This window comes from Oncorhynchus tshawytscha, linkage group LG02 (assembly GCF_018296145.1).
Source record: "Oncorhynchus tshawytscha isolate Ot180627B linkage group LG02, Otsh_v2.0, whole genome shotgun sequence".
NCBI lineage: Eukaryota > Metazoa > Chordata > Actinopteri > Salmoniformes > Salmonidae > Oncorhynchus > Oncorhynchus tshawytscha.
In genome coordinates this window covers 50893333-50917001 of record NC_056430.1, presented here as the reverse complement: position 1 = coordinate 50917001, position 23669 = coordinate 50893333, and the positions used below count along the sequence as shown (strand labels likewise).

Below are 23669 nucleotides of genomic sequence, written 5' to 3'. Positions count from 1 at the left end.
TTCCCCCCTCATCAATCTACACACAGTACCCCATAATGATAAAGGGAAAACAGATTTTTGGAAATGTTTGCTAATTTATATATATATATAAATATATATATATCACATTAACATAAGTATTCAGACCCTTTACTCTGACATGCACTGTCAACTGTGGACCTTATTTAGACGTGTGTGCCTTTCCAAATCATGTCCAATCTATTAAATTTACCACAGGTGGACTCCAATCATATTGTAGAAACATCTCAAGGATGATTAATGGAAACAGGAAGCACCTTAGCTCAATTTCGAGACTCATAGCAAAGGGTCTGAATACTTATACAAGTAAGGTATTTCTGTTTTTTATTTTTAATAAATTAGCAAACATTCGCTTTGTCATTATGGGGTATTGTGTGTAGATTGCTGATACATTTTTTAACATTTAATCTTAATCTTAATCTTTTAAAATAAGGCTGTGACGTAACAATATGTGGAAAAAGTCAAGGGGTCTGAATACTTTCCGAAGGCACTGTATACCTTTGCTTTTCTAGAATTCTACATTACACTGAATGAAAACATCCTGCTATCAGTAAAGCTGGAGTGCATTCAAATGAGTCTGTTGCCTACTGTTGCATTCCTGGTGACAAAGGTGCTGATGGAACTCCACAACTTACCATTAAATTGATATGTAGCATCGCAAATGGAATCCTATTCCCTTTATAGTGCACTACCTTTGAACAAGGCCTTGGTTCCAGTATATCCTATCCCAGTGTCATCCAGCAGTGAACTACTACCTATGCCATCTCCCCCTGCCCCCTGCCCCCTCTCTGTCTCTCTCTCTCTCTCTCTCTCTCTTGTTCCCTTTCCATTTCCCTACTTCCCTCCCTCTCTAGACAGTGACTTGGCAGAGCAGAAAATTAGGACAAATTTGATTTGAAGGGGTACTGAGTCCACCATATTCCTCCCTCTCCTGTGCATGCCATGCCTTCTCCAATACTATAACTTTGAAGCAGAACAATAGTGCAACAGCAGATTGAGGTTTCCCGAATCCCCCCATTTTGCCAATGCTGTGAAGTGTGTGTGTGTGCACGTGCATGCGTGCGCAATTACGCCAAGAAATATCAAAGCGAATACTCACCATCCAGACAAATCACCATTTTGTTTTACACGTCCTTCACTGGGTTCCATTCAAAACTAGTCAAAAAAGCGAATCATATTATATCATATTCAATTGTCTGATTCATGGTCGTGACAGAGCTATATACACCAGTGCCATTACCATGTTATACGCATGTAATTACGCAGAAATCCAGTTTGAAACCACGACAGGAATTCAGCTGTGCGTTCCCAATGATGAGAACTAAATTAACTTGACCAAGACTTTGTGAAAAATATTAACATATTAAAATCAGGCATTGTGTAGGCTATGGCTATATGGGCACTTGGTCACATACATAGAACACGTGATCGCTGTTGCAATACTTCCAAGGAAGTTAATGGGCATAATTTCATATAATTACACTATAACAATTTGTTTCATCCCCGATGTCACGTGGCCACAGTGATCAAGATTAAAACTTGAATCGGCAAGGGGTTTGATCGTCAAGGGGTTTCCTCTTCTCTGTTTCTCACTCTCTCGCTCTCTATCTCGATCTCTCTCTCGCTCTCTCTCTCGCGCTCTCTCTCTCGCTCTCTCTCTCACACACACAGCCCACAAGCCATATGTTTTACTTTCCATTGAAAATCCTATTTCCCCTAACCCTAACCTTATCCCTTACCCTAATCCTAACCCCCAACCACAATGTCTAACCATAATTGTAATCCTAACTCTAATTGTAACCCTAACCCCTAATCTTAAAATAGCCTTTGTCCTCGTAGGGATTTCGGGAAATGTCCCCATGAGAGAGAATTTTCCTTGTTTTACTATCCTTGTGGGGACTTTTGGGGATTTCCGGTACCCAGTAATACAAGACCACACACACACACACACACACACACACACACACACACACACACACACACACACACACACACACACACACACACACACACACACACACACACACACACACACACACACACACACACACACACACAGTAGGCTACAACAGCACACCCAGGTGTTGTTGAACAGCGAGGAAAGTAATGGACCCCTCAATGTTTGTGAGCAGAATACATGATTTGCCCCATCCGTGGTAGTTGCTACCCAAACGCCAATGTCTTACCACATAGCAGCTGCATCCAAGCGCAGGTCTTGTAGACAGTGGCGGTGTTGCAGAAGAAGAAGAGGATGAAGCAGGCGATGCATCCCAAGATCAGCACCATGGACAGCAACACGAAGAAGGTTGCCGCTTTAAATGCGCTCGAAGGGATGCTGCTGAATTCGGCGAAGGTTCCTTGGCAGGTGAGCTCCCGGTTGGAGTTCCCAGTGCCCACGCAGTAGTGGAACAAGCCGAAGTAGCCGGCGTGTGGGGTGTTCACGCTGTCCCCAATCCAGTAGGGCTGAATGAACACCACCACGTTAATAATGGCCAAACATATGGTGAAAATAGCCCACAGAACCCCAATGGCCCTCGAATTCCGCATGTAGTTGTCATGGTAAATCTTGGAGGCTTCTTGCGAAGGCAGCATTTTCCCCACCCCTGGCGTTACCTCGTAATCTCCTCGTCTCCCCCCTTTCTTCTTCAATGGTCCCTCAGCTACGCTTTTGATATGCACACTCCGGGGTCTCTAAAATATGGAGATAAAAATATTTGTATACAAATTACACAAAGGTCTGCACTGTCTCCCCAGGCCCACTGTCTCCCCAGGTCCAGGTCCAGGTTTCTGGCTTTATTTAGTATCACATCCAAATGGTTTCCAAATGACGGAAGACCGAAGCGTTAAGCCCAAAGCGTGATTCAACAATGATGGGGAAGATCCTCCCTCCTCTCAACACGTAACGACACAGCAGAGTCGATCAAGCTCACATTGCACAAAACAATGGTCTTGGAAAAACTGGATTAGACGCATTATTTGCCATTCACCGCCACCGTCAGAGTGTTAATAATGAAGCTATACGACTCCCATTAGACCGAACGGTTCAAATGAGAGACAAGCAGCGCTGCCGAGCCCCACTGATGAATCTTCCGCGAACGAATTGAGATGTGAGGAAAACGGGAGCATTCGTTACAAACGCCTGTCATGTTGTTACATACAGCCGGAAAAAGAGACCGATACTTGTCCTTTGAAGAATGAAGACGAGAAAAGATGGGCTTTAGTCGTGTTACCACTGTACATACAAGACCCCATGGTCGTGGGTTTTAATACTATCTCCTGGTTTTCCTTCTCGCTCTCTCCTCCGCCTCTCTCCTCCGCGCGATCACGCTCACCGGGGGATGTTGAGGGTTGTAGATGATGGCGCGCACACGTTTGAATATTGCAGAAATGTGAACGCCTCCAGTGCCCATACCTCACTGGTAATTCTCAAATCCCAACCAAACACAAGTTGATGTATAGCCTACAGAGAAAACAATTGTAAAATGGTGCATGGATGTATAGGCTATGCTACGGGGACTTACAGGGCTAAGCAAAACCTGCTGGGCTACTTATCCATTGACAAAATAATTAAAAGGTGTTTAAACATGGCAATGATTTAAAGGCAACGTCAAGTTGGTTAATTTTCTAACCACATTGCATCCTGCACACTAAAAACAAATGGTTACATATAGTGCCAAATAAGGTTTATAATGCTTTTAACCATAGTGGATCCCTTTTGGTGCTATATATACTGAACAAAAATATGAACGCAACATGTAAGGTGTTGGACCCATGTGTCATGAGCTGAAATAAAAGATCCCAGAAATGTTCCATATGCACAAAAATATTATTTCTCTCAAAGTGTGTGCACAAATGTGTTTACATCCATGTTAGTGAGCATTTCTCCTTTGCCAAGATATTCCATCCACCTGACATGTGTGGCATATCAAGAAGCTGATTAAACAGCTTGATCATTACACAAATGCACCTTGTCCTGGGGACAATAAAAGGCCACTCTAAAATGTGTAGTTTTGAGGGAGCATACAATTGGCATGCTGATTGCAGGCATGACTACCAGAGCTGTTGCCAGAGAATTGAATGTTAATTTACCTAACATAAGCCACATCCAACGTCGTTTTAGAGAATTTGGCAGTACGTCCAACTGACCTCAAAACCACGCCAGCCCAGGACCTCCACATCCGGTTTCTTCACCTGCAGGATTGTCTGAGACCGGCCACCTGAACAGCTGATGAAACAGAGGAGTGTTTCTGTCAGTAATAAAGCCCTTTTGTGGGGAAAAACGTATTCTGATTGGCTGGGCCTGACTCTCCAGTGGGTGAAATCCATAGATTAGGGCCTAATTTATTTATTTCAATTGACTGATTTCCTTATATTAACTGAAACTCAGTAAAATTGTTGAAATTGTTGCTTGTTGCGTTTATATTTTTGTTCAGTAAAGAATCCTTTTTTGTAGGTTCTATAAAGAACCCTTATGGTGCTATAAGGAACCATTTTTAATGGTTATTTATATAACCTTTATTGAGAATGGCTCTATTAAGAACATTTCTTAATCTCAAAAGTTCTACAAATAACCTTTTGAAGAACCATACAGGGTTATTTTTCCTGGTCAGTCATATTATATTATTAAAATTCCATAAATTGTGTTAATTGAGGAGTTTAATCAGGTGTGCTTGCCCTGGAATGGCTTGGGGTTCGTAAGGAGAGAATTGAGAACCACTGATTTAGACAACAGTTCTCAACTAACCCAATGCCATACAAGCATAGCCGCAGGAAGTAGGGGTGCTGGAGATGCAGCAGAACGCATTAATTTCCCCATCCGTGGCGGTTGCTACCCAAACGCCAATATTTTACCACATAGCAGCTGCATCCAAGCGAAGGTCTTGTATACAGTGGCAGTGTTGCAGAAGAAGAAGAGAATGAAGCAGGCGATACATCCCTAGCTCAGCACCATGGACAGCAACACAAAGAAGGTGACAGCTTTAAATGCGCTCGAAGGGATGGCAGGTCAGCTCCCGGTTGGAGTTCCCAGTGCCCACGCAGTAGTGAAAAATCCGAAGTAGCCGGCGTGATGGGTGTTCACACTGTCCCCAATTTAGTAGGGCTGAATGAACACCACCACGTTAACAATGGCCAAACATATGGTGAAAATAGCCCACAGAACCCCAATGGCCCACGAATTCATGTAGTTATCATGGTAAATCTTGGAGGCTTCTTGCGAAGGCAGCATTTCCCCCACCCCTGGTTCTCAGTTGACACAATGCCACACAATCATAGCCACAGGAAGTAGGGGTGCACCCCTACTGTGGGCTATTTTCACCATTCACCCTGGTGGTGAAATAGTACAATTGCAGAAGAGGTGTAAGAGTTTGTGTTGCAATAAAAAACAATTAAACTCTTTTTCAGCTTCATTATTGATATAAATGATAATGGGATATTTATATATGGGCCCCATTCTGCACGACGAGCTCTCAGATCTGTTTTGTAAGCGGTGCACTCATGATATGCTCTTATATGTTCAATTGTGGGGGGGTTGGAGTTGGACACGCTCTGCTGAATGTTAGACAGTTTAGTTTGAGTTGAGTTCGGTCTCTCTCCCTTTCTTTCCATCTCCCCTTTCTCTCTCCCGCTTCTCCTCTCTCCCCCTTGTGTTGGATATCAAGTGATCTGGAGCGCAGCCCGCAATAGTCTTCCATGTATATTTTCTATTAGTTTACCAATCTAAATTTGTCGAAAAAGAAATGGGAACCATATCAAGTAAGGAACAGGGCATTCTCTCGCCTTCGGGGTCGGAGGCCTGCTCCTGCCCATGTCAAACACATAGGCGTACTAGCCCACCAGTCCAGCAAGCAGTACAGTGTTGGGTGCTGCCCAGCGAGTGACGCTTTCCACCTGCCGGTGCTGGATTGGGTTGAGCACTTTTCTCCAAAATGGATCGCAAAGCTGTCCATTTGTGCTGTTTTAATGGGCACCCCTCTTTTTTTCTCTTTCTCACATAAACACACGTTGTAGTTATCCAGTAGAAAGCAATGTGCGCTTTATTCACATCGGTCTATTTGTTTTGCAAACAGTCATGAGTTAAATTAACAAAGACTGCAGTGACTACCATTGCCCAATCTTGTCCTATGCTTAGGCTACTCATCACATTAGGAAATGTATTTTATTGTTAGCCTGCAAATGCCTGTGTCAGCACCTCTTATTCAAAGCATCTTCTTGTAGCTATGCATACAAGACACCGTCACTGGCCATCAGGGGCGCAACTTTCACTGTGGACGGGGGGACATAAACCCCCGATATTCTCAAATTGCATTTTTGTCCCCCCCAGTTCTCATTGCACTTTGATACAAAAAGCGGCAAAGGTGTGCTGTAGGACCATGTGCACGCCTCACAGCAGTCAGGTAGGCTGTTTGGTGGTTTTAAGCAGGTTGGATTTAGGACCCCCGCAGACATCACAGAGTGTGTGGTTTTTCTCCAAGTTGTAAAAGCAAGCAGAGCAGAAACTGGCTACTATTTATTTGACTGATGTAGCTGGCAAGGTACCTACTGTTTGACTTGACAGAAAAAAATGTATTTAAGATCTGAGGTAGTAGTGTAACTCAAATCAAATCTAATCAAAGTTTATTTGTCACGTGTGCCGAATACAAAAGGTGTAGACCTTACAGTGAAATGCTTACTTACAGGCTCTAACCAATGGTGCGAAGAAAAAATAAAGAAATAAAACAACAGTAAAAATACATTTGAAAAAAGAGTAGCAAGGCTATATACAGACACCTATTAGTCAGGCTTATTGTAGGTATTGTTAAAGTGACTATGCATATATGATGAACAGAGAGTAGCAGAAGTGTAAAAAGAGGGGTTGGCGGGTGGTGGGACACAATGCAGAAAGCCCGGGTTAGCCAATGTGCGGGAGCACTGGTTGGTCGTGCCAATTTAGGTAGTATGTACATGAATTTATAGTTAAAGTGACTATGCATATAAGATAACAGAGAGTAGCAGCAGCGTAAAAGGGGCACACAATGCAAATAGTCTGGGTAACCATTTGGTTACCTGTTTAGGAGTCTTATGGCTTGGGGGTAAAAACTGTTGGGAAGACTTTTTGTCCTAGACTTGGCACTCCGGTACTGCTTGCCATGCGGTAGTAGAGAGAACAGTCTATGACTGGGGTGGCTGGGGTCTTTGACAATTTTTAGGGCCTTCCTCTGACACTGCCTGGTGTAGAGGTTCTGGATGGCAGGCAGCTTTGCCCCAGTGATGTACTGGGCCGTACGCACTACCCTCTGAAGTGCCTTGCGGTCGGAGGCCGAGCAATTTCCGTACCAGGCAGTGATGCAACCGGTCAGGATGCTCTCGATGTTGCAGCTGTAGAACCTTTTGAGGATCTCAGGACCCATGCCAAATCTTTTTAGTTTCCTGAGGGGGAATAGGCTGTCTTGGTGTGTTTGGACCAATCTAGTTTGTTGTTGATGTGGACACCAAGGAATTTGAAGCTCTCAACCTGCTCCACTACAGCCCTGTCGATGAGAATGGGGACGTGCTCGGTGTTCCTTTTCCTGTAGTCCACAATCATCTCCTTAGTCTTGGTTACTTTGAGGGATAGGATGTTATTCTGGCACCACCCGGCCAGGTCTCTGACCTCCTCCCTATAGGCTGTCTTGTCGTTGTCGGTGATCAGGCCTACCACTGTTGTGTCGTCAGCAAAATTAATGATGGTGTTGGAGTCGTACCTGGTCATGCAGTCGTGGGTGAACAGGGAGTACAGGAGGGGACTGAGCACGCACCCCTGGGGAGCTTCAGTGTTGAGGATCTGCGTGGCAGATGTGTTGCTACCTACCCTCACCACCTGGGGGCGGCCTGTCAGGAAGTCCAGGATCCAGTTGCAGAGGGAGGTGTTTAGTCCCAGGATCCTTAGCTTGGTGATGAGCTTTGAGGGTACTATGGTGTTGAACGCTGAGCTGTAGTCAATGAACAGTATTCTCACATAGGTGTTCCTTTTGTCCAGGTGGGAAAGGGCAGTGTGGAGTGCAATAGAGATGGCATCATCTGTGGATCTGTTTGGGCGGTATGCAAATTGGAGTGGGTCTAGGGTTTCTGGGATAATGGTGTTGATGTGAGCCATTACCAGCCTTTCAAAGCACTTCATGGCTACGGATGTGAGTGCTACCGGTCTGTAGTCATTTAGGCAGGTTGCCTTTGTGTTCTTAGGCGCAGGGACTATGGTGGTCTGCTTGAAGCATGTTGGTATTACAGACTCAATCATGTTGAAAATGTCAGTGAAGACACCTGCCAGTTGGTCAGCACATGCCCGGAGCACACGTCCTGGTAATCCGTCTGGCCCCGCAGCCTTGTGTATGTTGACCTGTTTTCAAGGTCTTAATCACGTCGGCTACGGAGAGCGTGATTAAACAGTTGTCCGGAACAGCTGATGCTCTCATGAATGCCTCAGTGATGCTTGCCTCGACGCGAGCATAAAAGTGATTTAGCTGGTAGGCTCGTGTCACTGGGCAGCTCGCGGCTGTGCTTCCCTTTGTAGTCTGTAATTGTTTGCAAGCCCTGCCACATCCGACGAGTGTCGGAGCCAGTGCAGTATGATTCAATCTTAGACCTGTATTGATGCTTTGCCTGTTTGATGGTTCGTAGCAGGGCATAGCAGGATTTCTTGTAAGCTTCTGGGTTAGAGTCCTGCACCTTGAAAGCGGCAGCTCTACCCTTTAGCTCAGTGCGAATGTTGCCTGTAATCCATGGCTTCTGGTTGGGGTATGTACGTACAGTCACTGTGGGGACGATGTCCTCAATGTACTTATTGATAAAGCCAGTGACTTATGTGGTGTATTCCTCAATGTTATCGGAAGAATCCCGGAACATGTTCCAGTCTGTGATAGCAAAGCAGTCCTGTAGTTTAGCATCTGCTTCATCTGACCATTTTTTTATAGACCATTTTTTAATATTCCTGCTTGTAAGCAGGAATCAGGAGGATAGTTGTGAGTCAGGTGATCTAGATTTTTTCCCCCTCTGGTTGCACATTTAACAAATGGAGAACTGATTTAAGCTGCATTAAAGGGCCACTAGAGCTTATACAGCTTACTGAGTGCGGTCTTAGTGCCAGCTCTGTCTGTGTGGTATATAAACAGCTGTGAATCTAGCAGTTTTTTTCTACTTCATGCGAGCTCTGGATTTTGTGCACCAGCTGTTATTCACAAATATGCACAGACCTCCCCTCGTCAGCGTGTCTCCCGCCAGCTGAATATCCATTGTCATTCAGAGATTTGAAGCATAGGATATTACAGTTTTTGACATTGGTAGGATATTTATACTAGTTTATTGTCCAATGTAACTGCTGCTTTCCTAGTTGCCTTCTGCGGGTCCGGACGAGGCATCCGGCTCTTTGTCCTCTGCGTCGCTTCCTTTTGCGAATAATTGGGACGTCTGCCCTGTGGGGTGTTTGGAGAATATCGTTTGAGTCCTGCTTGTTGTTGTTGTTGTTGAAGAAATCTTTGTCTAATCCGAGGTGAGTGATCGCTGTCCTGATATCCAGAAGCTCTTTTCTTCCGTAAGATACAGTTGCAGAAACATTATGTACAAAATAATTTACAAATATCGCAAAAAACCCCACATAATAGCACAATTGGTTAGGAGACCGTAAAACGGCAGCCATCTCCTCCGGAGCCATTTTCACAAAATGACATGACTGACATGTAACATTAGATAATGCATTACATGTTTAATCACCTCTCGACTGAAGTTCTGTCTGAAGTGAATGAACTAGCTAGCTAGTAGCTACCACAGCCAGTTCAGCTCTAGCCTCTAGCTATCTGTCAGGTAGCAGTATCTAACAGCTGTTGTGTGTATGGAAATGTTTTGAAGCCTTTGTTTTGTCCCATTTCAACAGAAGTAAATTAACTTGCTTCTAATCTTTAGCTATTCATTTTGCCTCAATCATACTAGACCCGAATAAAACAATGAAACCAACGGCCAAACGATTGAAGACCGATAGACTTTTTTGACAGCACAATGTGAGTTTTTGTTAGTCAGTACAGCAATGTAATGTTGTTGATCTTCAGTTTCCCAAGCTAATTCCCTACTTTTCACACGGACATGTTATAAACAGCTCTACAGGCTTCACTGTCATGGTGCAGTCAGTCCACAACACTATGCTCATCATGCCTTAGCAGGATCAGATGGGGACAGTTGTCCCAGCAGATGACAGCCAGGGAAGACCAGTCTACAGAGCTCAGGTGAATTTTGCAATATATTATAACAACCAGTGAAATGATGCAAAGTTCCAATATTGAGTTGATGGGTAGGCTACAGTCTGGGATCTGGGAATAATGCTTGTTTCAATTATTGAACCATTGATTCTATTCTTGGATAATATAATGTACTAATGTACACCAAGGTAATTCTTCGTCATGCTTCATCTTTTTCTCCAGGCCAGGGTCAGGCAACTAGGGAAGACCAATCTGTGACGGCGCACGTGAATTTGCAGACGCAACACTTTATTCTCTCTGTGCAGCAAACACTGACAAACCTCTAAAGTTGATTTCCAAACTGAGGGTTGATAAAGGTCTTTCCCATGACACAAAATATGTAAAACAAAAATGTGAGAAAGACCTGGGAGACACCATTGATGATGATGAATGGATACAGATATGCTTGAATGCCGAGTCATGTTCATATAATCACAGACATAAATTACTGCAGTTTAAGACCATCCATAGAACGTACTATATGCCAGTGAACATGAATATAATGCTTTCAGAAATGTTATTCCACTGCTGGAGGTGTAAAACACAAAAAGGGGATCTATTTGCATATGTTATGCTCTTGTGAAGGCTGGCCAATTCTGGCAAAGAGTATGTTCTTTTATCTCAGCATGTTTACAGATTCACCCTTCTCCTTGTTTTTGTTTGCTTGGAAATGTTGATACTGAAGACTCTTATCAGAAGAAACTGTGTAACTTAGCATTGCCATTAATCGGAAGGTTGGTTATCCTCCCACAACGTCACAATGGATGGCAGAAATGTCAAGTTATGTATCACTAGATTTAATTTATTACAAGATTAAGGGTATACTGTACAACTTCCATAAGGTCTGGATGCCTTATATGGAATACTGTATGACATAAGGAGTCTGTATTGAAAACATGTCCATGTCAGGGGAGATACCTATTTAGGCAATCCCTAGCTGCTGGGCTGCTCAGTCCTGGACCTAGGTTCTGCCATAGAGTTGGTTGTCATTCTGGTCTTGGCCTAACAGACTCGCAACCAATAACAAATGTTTTACTAAGATTCTAAAGCTGAGTGGGGTGTGTTGGGTTGGAGTGCTGCAAGTAAAAAGAGCTCTACAGTACTATTAGGCCTATGATATGAATCCTCTGTAAATATTGGGACAGTGAATCATTTTTTCTTCTTTTGGCTCTATACTCCAAAAGTTTGAAATCAAACAATGACTGTGAAGTTAAAGTGCAGACTGTCAGCTTTAATTTGAGGGAATTTTCCTCCATATCGGGTGAACTGTTTAGAAATTACAGCACTTTTGTACATAGACCCCCATTTTAGGGGAGCAAAAGTATTAGGACAAATTCCCTTGTATGTGTATTAAAGTAGTAAAAAGTTAAGTATTTAGTCCGATACTCATAGCACGCAATGACTACATCAAGCTTGTGAATCTACAAATTTGTTGGATACGTTTTCTGTTTGTTTTGGTTGTGTTTCAGAAAATTATTTGCTCAATAGAAATGAATGGTAAATAATGTATTGTGTAATTTCAGAGTCCTTATTGTAAATAAGAATAGAATATGTTTCTAAACACTTCTACATTGATTTGGATGCTACAATGATTATGGATAATCCTGAATGAAGTGTGAATGATGATGAGTAAGAAAGATAGATGCACAAATATCATACCCCCAAGACATGCTAACCTCTCAACATCACAATCATTTTTTGGGCGGGTATGATATTTGTGTCTATAACTTTCTTGCTCATCAAAAGGGTCATATTATATTGTGTAGAAATGAAGGAAATGAGCTTTAGATGCCCCCCAAAATTATAAGGGAAAAACCCCAGACCCACAGCCAGGTTCTAAAACCAAAGTTGCGCCCCTGCTGGTCATCGTCATATTTAAAAAGTAATGGTATAACACAACAGATTCCATAAACTGGAATGGCACTCTCACTCATCGTATCTTAATGAGCCGCCTTACATCTTAATTATCACTAAAAAGAGGAAAAAAACTTTTCTGAAGTGCAAAGAACCATTGAATGGCTTAAAATGGGCAATCTAATCTAATTAGTATAAAAATGAAAATAAACATCCCCCTGTGTAACACTTCCTCATCTGCGGTGAAAGGTGACAGAGCCAGAGTGTCACGACATCCGCCAAAGTCGGCTCCTCTCCTTGTTCGGGCGGCGTTCGGCGATCGACGTCACCGGCTTTCTAGCCATCGCCTCTCCATTTTTCATATGTCCATTTGTTTTGTCTTGTCCCATATACACCTGGTTTTCCTTCCCTAATCAACCTACATGTATTTAGCCCTCTGTTTCCCATCATGTCTTTGTGTGTAACTGTTTATTGTTATGTGGTTTGTCAGGCGCATTACTTTTGTTGTTTCCGTGGTTTTGGCACCTGTATGTATTTATTGTGCTGTCAATTTGGAACGGAATTAAAGTGCGCCTGTTTGCTACACTCTGCTCTCCTGCACCTGACTTCGCCTCCGCTACACACACTTAACACAGAGAGGTATTTGTCAGACCATGAGACATCTCAAAAATCGGTCTTCCCACGAAATTGTCTGTGGAATCCAAACGGTTTGGCCTACAAACTACCCCTCTATGGAAAGATGGAACTCTCACAGACACATATATGTTTTGCTTTAGGACACCCACAGGTCTCATAAGACTTGTCTGAAAGTCCCCCGGAACCAGTCAAAAAAATTAATGGAAGTACAGAATCTGCCAATGGGTGAATAGAATATTTCAGAAACGCACGAATGGTCGATATTGTGTTGTTTAACGGTTTGGCTATAAACTATAGAGCGATTTTTCATTCATTCACCTCTGAAACATACAGTTGAAGTTAGAAGTTTACATACACTTAGGTTGTCATTAAAAGTAATTAAAACGAGTTTTTCAACCACTCCACATATCTCTTGTTAACAAATTACAGTTTTGGCAAGTCAGTTAGGACATCTACTTTGTGCATGACACAAGTAATAATCCCAACAATTGTTTAGACAGATTATTTCACTACCAAATACTAATTGAGTGTATGTAAACTTCTGACCCACTGGGAATGTGATGAAAGAAATAAAAACTGAAATAAATAATTCTCTACTATTATTCTGTCATTTCACATTCTTAGAATAAAGTGGTGATTCTAACTGACCTAAAACAGGGAATTTTTATTAGGATTAAGTGTCAGGAATTGTGATAAACAGTTTAATTGAGTTTAATTGTATTTAGCTAAGGTGTATGTAAACTTCCAACTTCAACTGTATATTTCTTTCAGTAAACATATGCAATGCACCTTCATTCACACCACACCATATTTGGCTTTCTGTTTGCCTTCGCAATAAGGAAAGCAATTTATACCCCAGTAAGCACGGACCGACACGACGCCTATTCAAAGTCGTTTTCCGGTCCTGACCGGACATCTTTCCTGTATCATTTGTTTTGGTGCGGCCCAAACATAGACTTCTATAATTGGTTCAGATTTGGTCCGGTCAGATGTGTTGTGACAAGGTAGGGGTGGTATACAGAAGATTGACCTATTTGGTAAAGGACCAAGAACAGCTCAGATAAGCAAAGAAAAATGACAGACCATCATTACTTTAAGACATGAAGGTCAGTCAATCGGAAAATGTCAAGAACTTTGAAAGTTTCTTCAAGTGCAGTCGCAAAAACCATCAAGCGCTATGATGAAACTGGCTCACATGAAGACCACCACAGGAAAGGAAGACCCAGAGTTACCTTTGTTGCAGAGGATAAGTTCATTAGTTTCCAGGCTCAGAAATTGCAACCCAAATATGTTTTTCACAGAGTTCAAGTAACAGACACATCTCAACATCAACTGTTCAGAGGAGACTGCATGAATAAGGCCTTCTTGGTCAAATTGCAGCAAAGAAACCACTATTAAAGGACACCAATAAGAAGAAGAGACTTGATTGGGCCAAGAAACACGAGCAATGGACATTAGACCGGTGGAAATCTGTCCTTTGGTCTGATAAATCCAAATGATAGATTTTTGGTTCTAACCGCTGTGTCTTTGTGAGACGCAGAATAGGTGAACGGATGATCTCTGCATGTGTGGATCCCACAGTGAAGCATGGAGGAGGAGGTGTGATAGTGTGGGGGTGCTTTGCTGGGGACACTGTTAGTGATTTATTTGGAAGTCTAGGCACACTTAACCAGTATGGCTACCGCAGCATTCTTCAGCGAAATGCCATCCCATCTGGTTGCGCTTAGTGGGGCTATCATTTGTTTTTCAACAGGACAATGACCCAACACACCTCCAGGGTGTGTAAGGGTTATTTGACCAAGAAGGAGAGTGATGGAGTGCTGCATCAGATGACCTGGCCTCCACATTCACCCGACCTCAACCCAATTGAGATGGTTTGAGATGGGTTGGACTGCAGACTGAAGGAAAAGCAGCCAACAAGTGCTCAGCATATGTGGGAACTCATTCAAGACTGTTGGAAAAGCATTCCAGGTGAAGCTGGTTAAGAGAATGCCAAGAGTGTGCAAAGCTGTGATCAAGGCAAAGGGTGGCTACTTTGAAAAATATAAAATATATTTTGATTTGTTTAAACCTTTTTTGGTTACTACATGATTCCATATGTGTTATTTCATAGCTTTGATGTCTTCAGTATTATTCTACAATGTAGAAAATAGTAAAAATAAAGAAAAACCCTTGCATGATTAGGTGTGTCCAAACTTTTAACTGTTACTGTATGTGTATGATTGGTTTAGATTTGGTTCGGACCGGACCAAACTTGAACCATGCTTAGACATCTACACTATGTTTCACAGGTTTCACGTGCCAATATGCCCTCCAAACACCAACTTCAAGGGCATTATAACTTTTATACAACAGGTTACCAACATATTCAAATAAGGATTTACATATTTTCATTAATAAGGTTATTTTTATTCATTTATTCATACTTTTTCATCCTTCCACAAGATATTCTCCCAACACAAATCTAGGGTTGCCTAGCCAATCCGGTTGGTCGTTCCTTCTTTCGGTTCAGTTGCCATAGATGTGACCCAGTCGTTAATTCTTTTTGCTCTATATCCATGGACATGACCCAGTCGTTCGTTCTAAATGTTCTATTGTCATACTGGTTTATAACGTTCTTATCCCTTGCTTGCTAGCTAGCCAACTACGGCTAACTTAGTCACTTCAAACAGTGCAGCCAGAATAACAAAGTAGCTGCATTTGCATTTGTTTAAACTGTTTTCTAGTGACATTTATTTGGAGACATCCATAACAATGAGCTAATGATGTGTGATTTCACTTGGCATAGAAAATGTGCTCTCTTGTCAGGACACTGTTGTTCAGAGGAGCTCGCCAACCACACAGCTAACAGCCACTTCAAATTGAAGCTGGTAAGACTGCAAACTAGCTGCACTTTGTTTCATTTGACCTGTTTTCTATTGATATTTCTATGTATACAGTGCATTCTGAAAGTATTCAGACTCCTTCCCTTTTCCCACATTTTGTTACATTACAGCCTTATTCTAAAATGGATTTAAAAAAAATCCTCATCTACACACCATACCCCATAATGACAAAGCAAAAACTGTTTTTTAGAATATTTGCTGATTTATTAAAAATAAAAAACAGAAGTATCACATTTACGTAAGTATTCAGACCTTTCACTCCATACTTTGTTGAAGCACCGTTGGCAGAGATTACAGCCTTGAGTCTTCTTGGGTATGACGCTACAAGCTTGGCACACCAGTTTTGGGGAGTTTCTCCCATTCTTTTCTGCAGATCCTCTCAAGCTTTGTCAGGTCGCTGCACAACTATTTTCAGTTCGCAAAACACCAGTCTCAACGTCAACAGTGAAGAGGCGACTCTGGGATGCTGGCCTTCTGGGCAGAGTTCCTCCGTCCAATGTCTGTGTTCTTTGCCTATCTTAATCTTTTCTTTTTATTGGCCAGTCAGAGAAATAGCTTTTTCTTTGCAACTCTGCCTAGAAGGCCAGCATCCTGAAGTCGCTTCTTCACTGTTGACGTTGAGACTGGTGTTTTGCGGGTACAATTTAATGAAGCTGCCAGTTGAGGACTTGAGAGGCGTCTGATTCTCATACTAGACACTCTAATATACTTGTCCTCTTGCTCAGTTGTGTACCAGGGCCTCCCACTGCTCTTTCTTTTCTGGTTAGTTTGCGCTGTTCTGTGAAGGGAGTAGTACACAGCCTTGTACGAGATTGTCAGTTTCTTGGAAATTTCTCACATGGAATAGCCTTCATTTCTCAGAACAAAAGTAGACTGACGAGTTTCAGAAGAAAGTTCTTTGTTTCTGGCCATTTTGAGCCTGTAATCGAACCCACAAATGCTGATGCTCCAGATACTCAACTAGTCTAAAGAATGTCAGTTTTATTGCTTCTTTAATCAGAACAACAGTTTTCAGCTGTGCTAACATAATTGCATAATGGTTTTCTAATGATCAATTATCATTTTAAAATTGGAAGACAGGAGTGATGGATGCTGATAATGGGCCTCTGAACGTCTATGTAGATATTCCATTAAAAATCTGCCGTTTCCAGCGACAATAGTCATTTACAACATTAACAATGTCGACACTGTATCGCTGATCAATTTGATGTTATTTTAATGGACAAAAAAACGTGTTTTTCTTTTCAAAAAGTAGGAAATGGCCACCGGGCCTCCCAGGTGGCGCAGTGGCTAAGGGCGCTGTACTGCAGCGCCAGCTGTGCCACCAGAGACTCTGGGTTCGCGCCCAGGCTCTGTCGTAACCGGCCGCATCCGGGAGGTCCGTGGGGCGACGCACAATTGGCCTAGCGTCGTCTGGGTTAGGGAGGGTTTGGTCGGTAGGGAAATCCTTGTCTCATCGTGCACCAGCGACTCCTGTGGCGGGCCCGGCGCAGTGCGTGCTAACCAAGGTTGCCAGGTGCACAGTGTTTCCTCTGACACATTGGTGTGGCTGGCTTCCGGGTTGGATGGTGCTGTGTTAAGAAGCAGTGCGGCTTGGTTGGGTTGTGTATCGGAGGACGCATGACTTTCAACCTTTGTCTCTCCCGAGCCCGTACGGGAGTTGTAGCGATGAGACAAGATAGTAGCTACTAAAACAATTGGATAACATGAAATTGGGGACAAAAAGGGGTAAAAAAAAATAATAATTTAAAGTAGGAAATGTCCAGGTGACCCCAAACTTTTGAACGGTAGTGTAATTTTTAAATGGTTTTCTAGTAAATTAGTAAGAATGTCTCAAGAATGGCCTTTTTCCCCTTTATTCAGATTACAGCTGCTCACTTTCGGTTATTTGAAAAATAAATAATCTCCAAAATGTCATTACTTTTTAAACAAGCCATAGAAAGTTGGTGAAAGTAAGTGGAAGTGGAAGGAGGAAATAGTAAGGAACTTGTCTGTCGGCCCTGCATTAAAGACCAAAAATGGTTAAAGAAAATTGTGATAAATAAAAATATATACCAGTTTAATTTAAGGACCAAATAAATGACAGCTGTGCCATATAAATTGCTAAATAGTTGGGAAGAGATTTTCAATGTACCGATTCCATGGCATATGGTTTATGAATTGACACGCAAAACGACACTGGATTCAAAACTTCACATTTTTCAATTTAAATTATTATACAAAATTCTTGCAACCAATAGAATGTTATATATATATATATGGAAGATACAATCTTCTCAGCTCTGCAGATTTTGCTGCAAGGAGGCGGAGTCATTAGATCATTTATTTTGGTACTGTCCATATGTAGCTCATTTTTGGTCACAGGTCCAGGAATGGCTGAAGAATTGCAACATTTACCTAGAACTAATGCTGCAGATAGCAATGCTGGGTGATTTGAAAAGTTATAGTCAATCGATCAATAGTATAATAATTATTTTAGCAAAAATGTGTATCTTTAATTTACAATCTGTAGAAGCAATGAGAATAGAAATGTTCAATATTTTGTGAAGCATCACAGCACAGTTGAAAAATGTATGGCAAATAGAAATCCAAAATGGATGGTGTTAAGAGACAGATGGGAAGGGGTTGAATGGAGCTGAAGGGTGAGACTAATAACAACAAGATAACCAATGTAAAACATACTGGGTCTGTAAAATGTATATAGGTTCAGTTAAGCACAGTTAAAAATAGAAATCAAACTGGATGGACATCAACAATAGAGGAAGGTGGACTAAAACCAAACAAAATATAACTATTGTAAAATAGATTGTGTCTGTAAAATGTGTATAGTATGTATAATTTGAATGTAGAAGCATAAGTGATATTGTTTAGTTTACTCCAATTGGGCGAGGGATGGTAGGGTTTGCAGGGAATAATAAAGGTATATTTAAAAAAAAAATGTGTATGCATATATGTATGTGTATGTAAGTATATATATGTGTATATGTATGAATGTTTATGCATATATGTATATGGGTATGTGTACATGTTTGTTTTTAGAAAGATATATTTACCCCCCAAAATATATGGGGGATTGGAAATGATGCAGACAATTACGTTGATCGAAGCAACAATCTATCTGCAATATTAATGCTGATTACCCCCTAAAACGGAGACGTGGCTGAGTCAAATAGGAATCCTGACTTAATGAACTTAAAATATCACACTTTATTGCAAATCTGTGGTTTATGTAAGAAAGTCCCACTTTAATTGACAATTGGCTGTTAATTAATGAGCGTTTAAGAATTGAGTGCCTTACGTCATTGTTAGGGGGCGATGGTGGTCACGTGCTGGTTTCAATTTCCTGTTTACCACTTGTTCCTTGAGACAGTTCATTTCAACATTCGTGTGATTTTGATCGAGAACAACATATACGCATTTGAATCCCTGCAGCTACGGAATTAATCGTTTTGGAAACGTTCATATTTTTCTGTTATCTTTGCCTTGCGGAAATTAAGACGTGACATTGAGGAAACGCGTGACTAGGCCAGGAGTCCTTGAGATTTCCTGAGTCAGGCCCCCGGACTACATGATTGAAGCTCGTAACGTTAGTATTACTCTGTCAACACCAAACATACGCGTGATGAGGGCAAGGACTACAAACAAGTCAGCTGGGTGATCGTCAGCATTCAATTTTAAAGGCTAACTTTTGGTAATGTGGTGGTTTTAACTTGGAGCGTGGATACGTTCTAAAATGAGCTAAGTTAACTAGATAAAGTTAGCTAACGTTAGTCAACCAAAAATCATCCACCTCCGGCTAAGTTAGCCACGTTACCTACAGCCTTCTTGCCTGGACAGTTTTTCCTGGAAGATTTAGTTAGACGCCCTTGTTTGTAGAGGGTTCCAACCCGGCGGTGCCCTGCATTCAGGAAAAATACCCGGCTCCGGCCCCTTCAAGCGGGCAGTCAGAAATAAACTGGCTGGGAAGGGATGGCCTGGTGGCTCTTCCCGTTCCCAATGTGCTGCGGTGTTTGAGGGCGGACGAGTTCGGATAGAGCCCACGGTGGGTCGCGGAACAATGATGGCTGCATCCCCGTCTGTGTCTGAGAGCCTAACGGCCTCCGGACAAACGTTATCCGGCAGAAAGAGCGAGGAAATAGCGGATTTGATAGATTTGTTTTCGAAGACACAGTACAGAGCGAAAGAAGTCTCCCGACGGGTAAGTTAGCGGTCCTCAACATGCATATTTTTGTATTATCATAATTTCTGCATGTCATATAATAGCCCAGCTTTAGCTATGTATTTTCCCAGAGATGGTCTACATTAACGTTCATATTGCATTACACAAGTCACTCGACGAAGGCGTCTTCTGTAGTGTTTTTTTTTTGTTAAGATCCCTGACTCTCGGTCTAAATTAACATATTTAATTTCTGCGTGAAATAATTTTAACAATACAAAATATTAAATTGATGCACACATTGATAGGGTTAGGGTCCGTGTACCCACACAGCCATGCAGTGCCTTAAAGTATTCATACCCCTTGACTTACTCCATATTTTGTGTTACAGCCTTAATTCACAATTGATTTAAATATTTTTTTCTCACCCATCTACACACGATATCCCATAATGACAAGGTGGAAACATGTTTTTAGAAATCTTTACAAATGTATTAAAATTAAATACAGAAATATCTAATTTACATATACCACCCTATCCCTGAGTCAATACATGTTCGAATCAGCTTTGGCAGCAGTGAGTCTTTCTGAGTAAGTCTCTAAGGCCTTTCCACACCTGGATTGTGCAACATTTACCCAAAATTCTTCCAGCTCTGTCAAATTGGTTGTTGAGCATTATTAGGACATCATTTTCAAGTCTTGCCATCGATTTTCAGGCAGATTTAAGTCAAAACTGTAGCTCGGCCACTCAGAAGTATTCCCTGTCTTTTTGGTAAGCAAGTCCCATGTATATTTGGCTATGTGTTTTAGGTAATTGTCCTCCTGGAAGCTAAATTCCCAGTGTCCCGGTAGAAAGCAGACAGAACCAGGTTTTCCTATAGCATTTTTCTTGTGCTTAGCTCCATTCCTTTTTCTTTTCTTATTCTAAAAAAACCTCCCCAGTTCGTACTGATTTTCAAGCATACCCATAACATGATGCAGCCACCACTATGCTTGAAAATATGGAGTGATAATCAGTAATACGTTTGAGGCAAATCCAATTCAACACAACATTTTGTATTCAGGATAGTGAAATTGCTTTGCCACATTTCTTACAGTATTACTTTAGTGCCTTGTTGCAAACAGGATCCATGTTTTGCAATATTTTTTTATTCTGTTCAGCCTTTTCACTCAGTCAATTAGGTTAGTATTGTGGTGTAACTACAGTGTTGATCCGTCTTCAGTTTTCTCCCATCACAGCCATTAAACTCTTTTTTTAAAGTTTTTTTTTAGTCATCATTGGCCTCATGGTGAAATTCCAGAGCGGTTTCCTTCCTCTCCATCAATTGAGTTAGGAAGGACGCCTTTATCTGCGTAGTGACTGAATTGATACACCATACAAAGTGGAATTAATAATAACTTCACCATGCTCAAAGGGATATTCACTGTCTGCTTTTCAAAAACATTTGACCCATCTAGTAATAGGTGCCCTTCTTTGCAAGGCATTGGAAAACCACCCTGGTCTTTGTGGTTGAACCCGTGTTTGAAATTCACTGCTTGACTGCGGGACCTTACATATAATTGTATGTGTGGGGTACAGAGATGAGGTAGTCCTTCAAAAATCATGTTAAACTCCCCATCAAACAGTGCACACAGTGATTCCATTAGTGCTGTCCCCGACCAAAAACAAATTGGTTGACTGAAAGTTGTCTGTTCTTTCGACCAATCGATTGGTTGAAATTTTAAATGTGCATTTTTCCATATCTATGCATTGAGCTTGTCTGATGCTTGAAGTGCACTGTTTGATGAAATAGGAACGGTTTCATTTAATTTATAATAATGTCTTCGTATCTTAATATGATTGTCATGTAGTTAATGAATTTTCTAAATGAAAATGATACTTTTTAGATTTGTAACTTCTATTGCCATTGCTGACTATGTAAAAATAGCATATAAAGCCTGCAAATAAAAACATTGCAGCCTGCAGTTAGAGAATACCCTGATAAAAGTTCACATCCTATCACATTGGCTACGCATGGCCTGTCTGCAATGAAATTGAAACATTAGATCAACAATTTGTCTGACCGAAAGTGCATACTAGGATACTTGCAACATTGTATAAAATATTCTGGGTCCTCATTTCCCATGCCAGTGAGCTCTGGACAGACACAGCTGTAGGCTTTTTATGTAAAGCATAAGAAGTAATGAGGTAGGCATATTTTTATGACGTTTCTAATGGATCATAGCATGACATTTTTCCCTTTCACGCTGAGCGGTTATCGAAAGTGAGAGAGCTGAAAAATACATTTCAAATGCACTGAGGAACTATTTTCATTATCAATGGATGTAAAACCAGACTTTGCTTGCTGTTTGAGGTGAAGAAAACATTACTTTGAGAAACTCCACAGCTCATCAGTGGTGGTCCGTCAAGCCAATCAGAAATACACTCAGAGCCCCAAATGGGCAAATTTGTGACCCACCGCCTTGATTCAGGCTTATGAAATGGTGTTTTTAAAATATTTTTTTTAACGTTGGATCAAGGTAGACTAAACTTCAGCTGATGTTCTGAAAGAGCTGCAAAATCTGGACCCCTACAAATCAACTGGGCCTGACAATCTGGACCCTCTCTTTCTAAAATTATCTGCCATAATTGTTGCAACCCTTATTACTTGCCTGTTCAACCTCTCTTTCGTATCGTCTGAGATCCCCACAGATTGGATAGCTGTCGTGGTCATCGTCCTTTTCAAAGGGGCTGACACTCTAGACCCAAACTGTTATCGACCTATATCCATCCTGCCCTGCCTTTCTAAAATCTTTGAAAGATAAGTTAACAAACAGATCACCGACCCCTTCGAATCCCACCTTCTTCACTATGCAATCTGGTTTCTGAGCTGGTCATGGGTGCACCTCAGCCACGCTCAAGGTCCTAAACGATATCATAACCACCATCAATAAAGGACAGTACTGTGCAGCCGTCTTCATTGACCTAGCCAAGGCTTTCGACTCTGTCAATCACAGCATTCTTATCGGCAGACTCCATAGCCTTGGCTTCTCAAATGACTGCCTCGCCTGGTTCACCGATTACTTTTCAGATAGAGTTCAGTGTGTCAAATCGGAGGGCCTGTTGTCCGGATCTCTGGCAGTCTCTATGGGTGTGCCACAGGGTTCAATTCTTGGGCCAACTCTTTTCTCTGTATACAGTTGAAGTCGGAAGTTTACATACACTTAGGTTGGAGTCATTAAAACTAGTTTTTCAACCACTCCACAAATTTCTTGTTAACAAACTAGTTTTGGCAAGTCGGTTAGGACATCTACTTTGCAAGACACAAGTAATTTTTCTGACAATTGTTTAGACAGATTATTTCACTTATAACGCACAATCACAATTCCAGTGAAGTGAAGTCAGAAGTTTACATACACTGAGTGGACTGTGCCTTTAAACAGCTTGAAAAAATTCCTGAAAATTGTCATGGCTTTAGAAGCTTCCGATAGGCTAATTGACATCATCACACCTGACGGTACCACGTTCATCTGTACTAACAGTACGCAAGTATAAACACCATGGGACCATGCAGCCGTCACACAGCTTAGGAATGAGACACGTTCTGTCTCCTAGAGATGAACGTGCTTGGGTGCAAAAAGTGCAAATCAATCCCAGAACAACAGCGAAGGACCTTGTAAAGATGCTGGAGGAAGCAGGTACAAAAGTGTCTATATCCACAGTAAAACGAGTTCTATCGACATAACCTGAAAGGCCGCTCAGCAAGGAAGAAGCCACTGCTGCAAAACCCCCATTAAAAAAAGCCAGACTATGGTTTGCAACTGCACATTGGGACCAAGATGGTAGTTTTGGGAGAAATGTCCTCTGATCTGATGAAACAAAAATAGAACGGTTGGCCA

The 23669-nt window shown here is 41.7% G+C and overlaps 2 protein-coding genes across 5 annotated transcripts in view; one reads left to right on the top strand and one right to left on the bottom strand.

Moving 5' to 3' along the window:
- lhfpl4a (LHFPL tetraspan subfamily member 4a) overlaps positions 1-3340 on the bottom strand; it is a 60787-nt gene extending 57447 nt beyond the window's left edge. For both annotated transcript variants that reach the window (XM_042300525.1, XM_042300530.1), the window contains exon 1: positions 2205-3340. In XM_042300525.1, coding sequence (XP_042156459.1) covers positions 2205-2610 — 406 coding nt within the window. In that variant the 5' untranslated portion in view covers positions 2611-3340. The remainder of the gene's footprint in view (positions 1-2204) is intronic.
- Positions 3341-18934: 15594 nt separating this feature from the next.
- The window catches only part of mtmr14 (myotubularin related protein 14), a 50244-nt gene continuing 45509 nt past the window's right edge, over positions 18935-23669 (top strand). For 2 of the 3 annotated variants that reach the window (XM_024445769.2, XM_024445765.2), the window contains exon 1: positions 18936-19832. In XM_024445769.2, coding sequence (XP_024301537.1) covers positions 19692-19832 — 141 coding nt within the window. In that variant the 5' untranslated portion in view covers positions 18936-19691. Of the gene's footprint in view, positions 19833-23669 lie in introns of all 3 variants that reach the window. The other variant, XM_024445772.2, reaches the window with a different exon arrangement.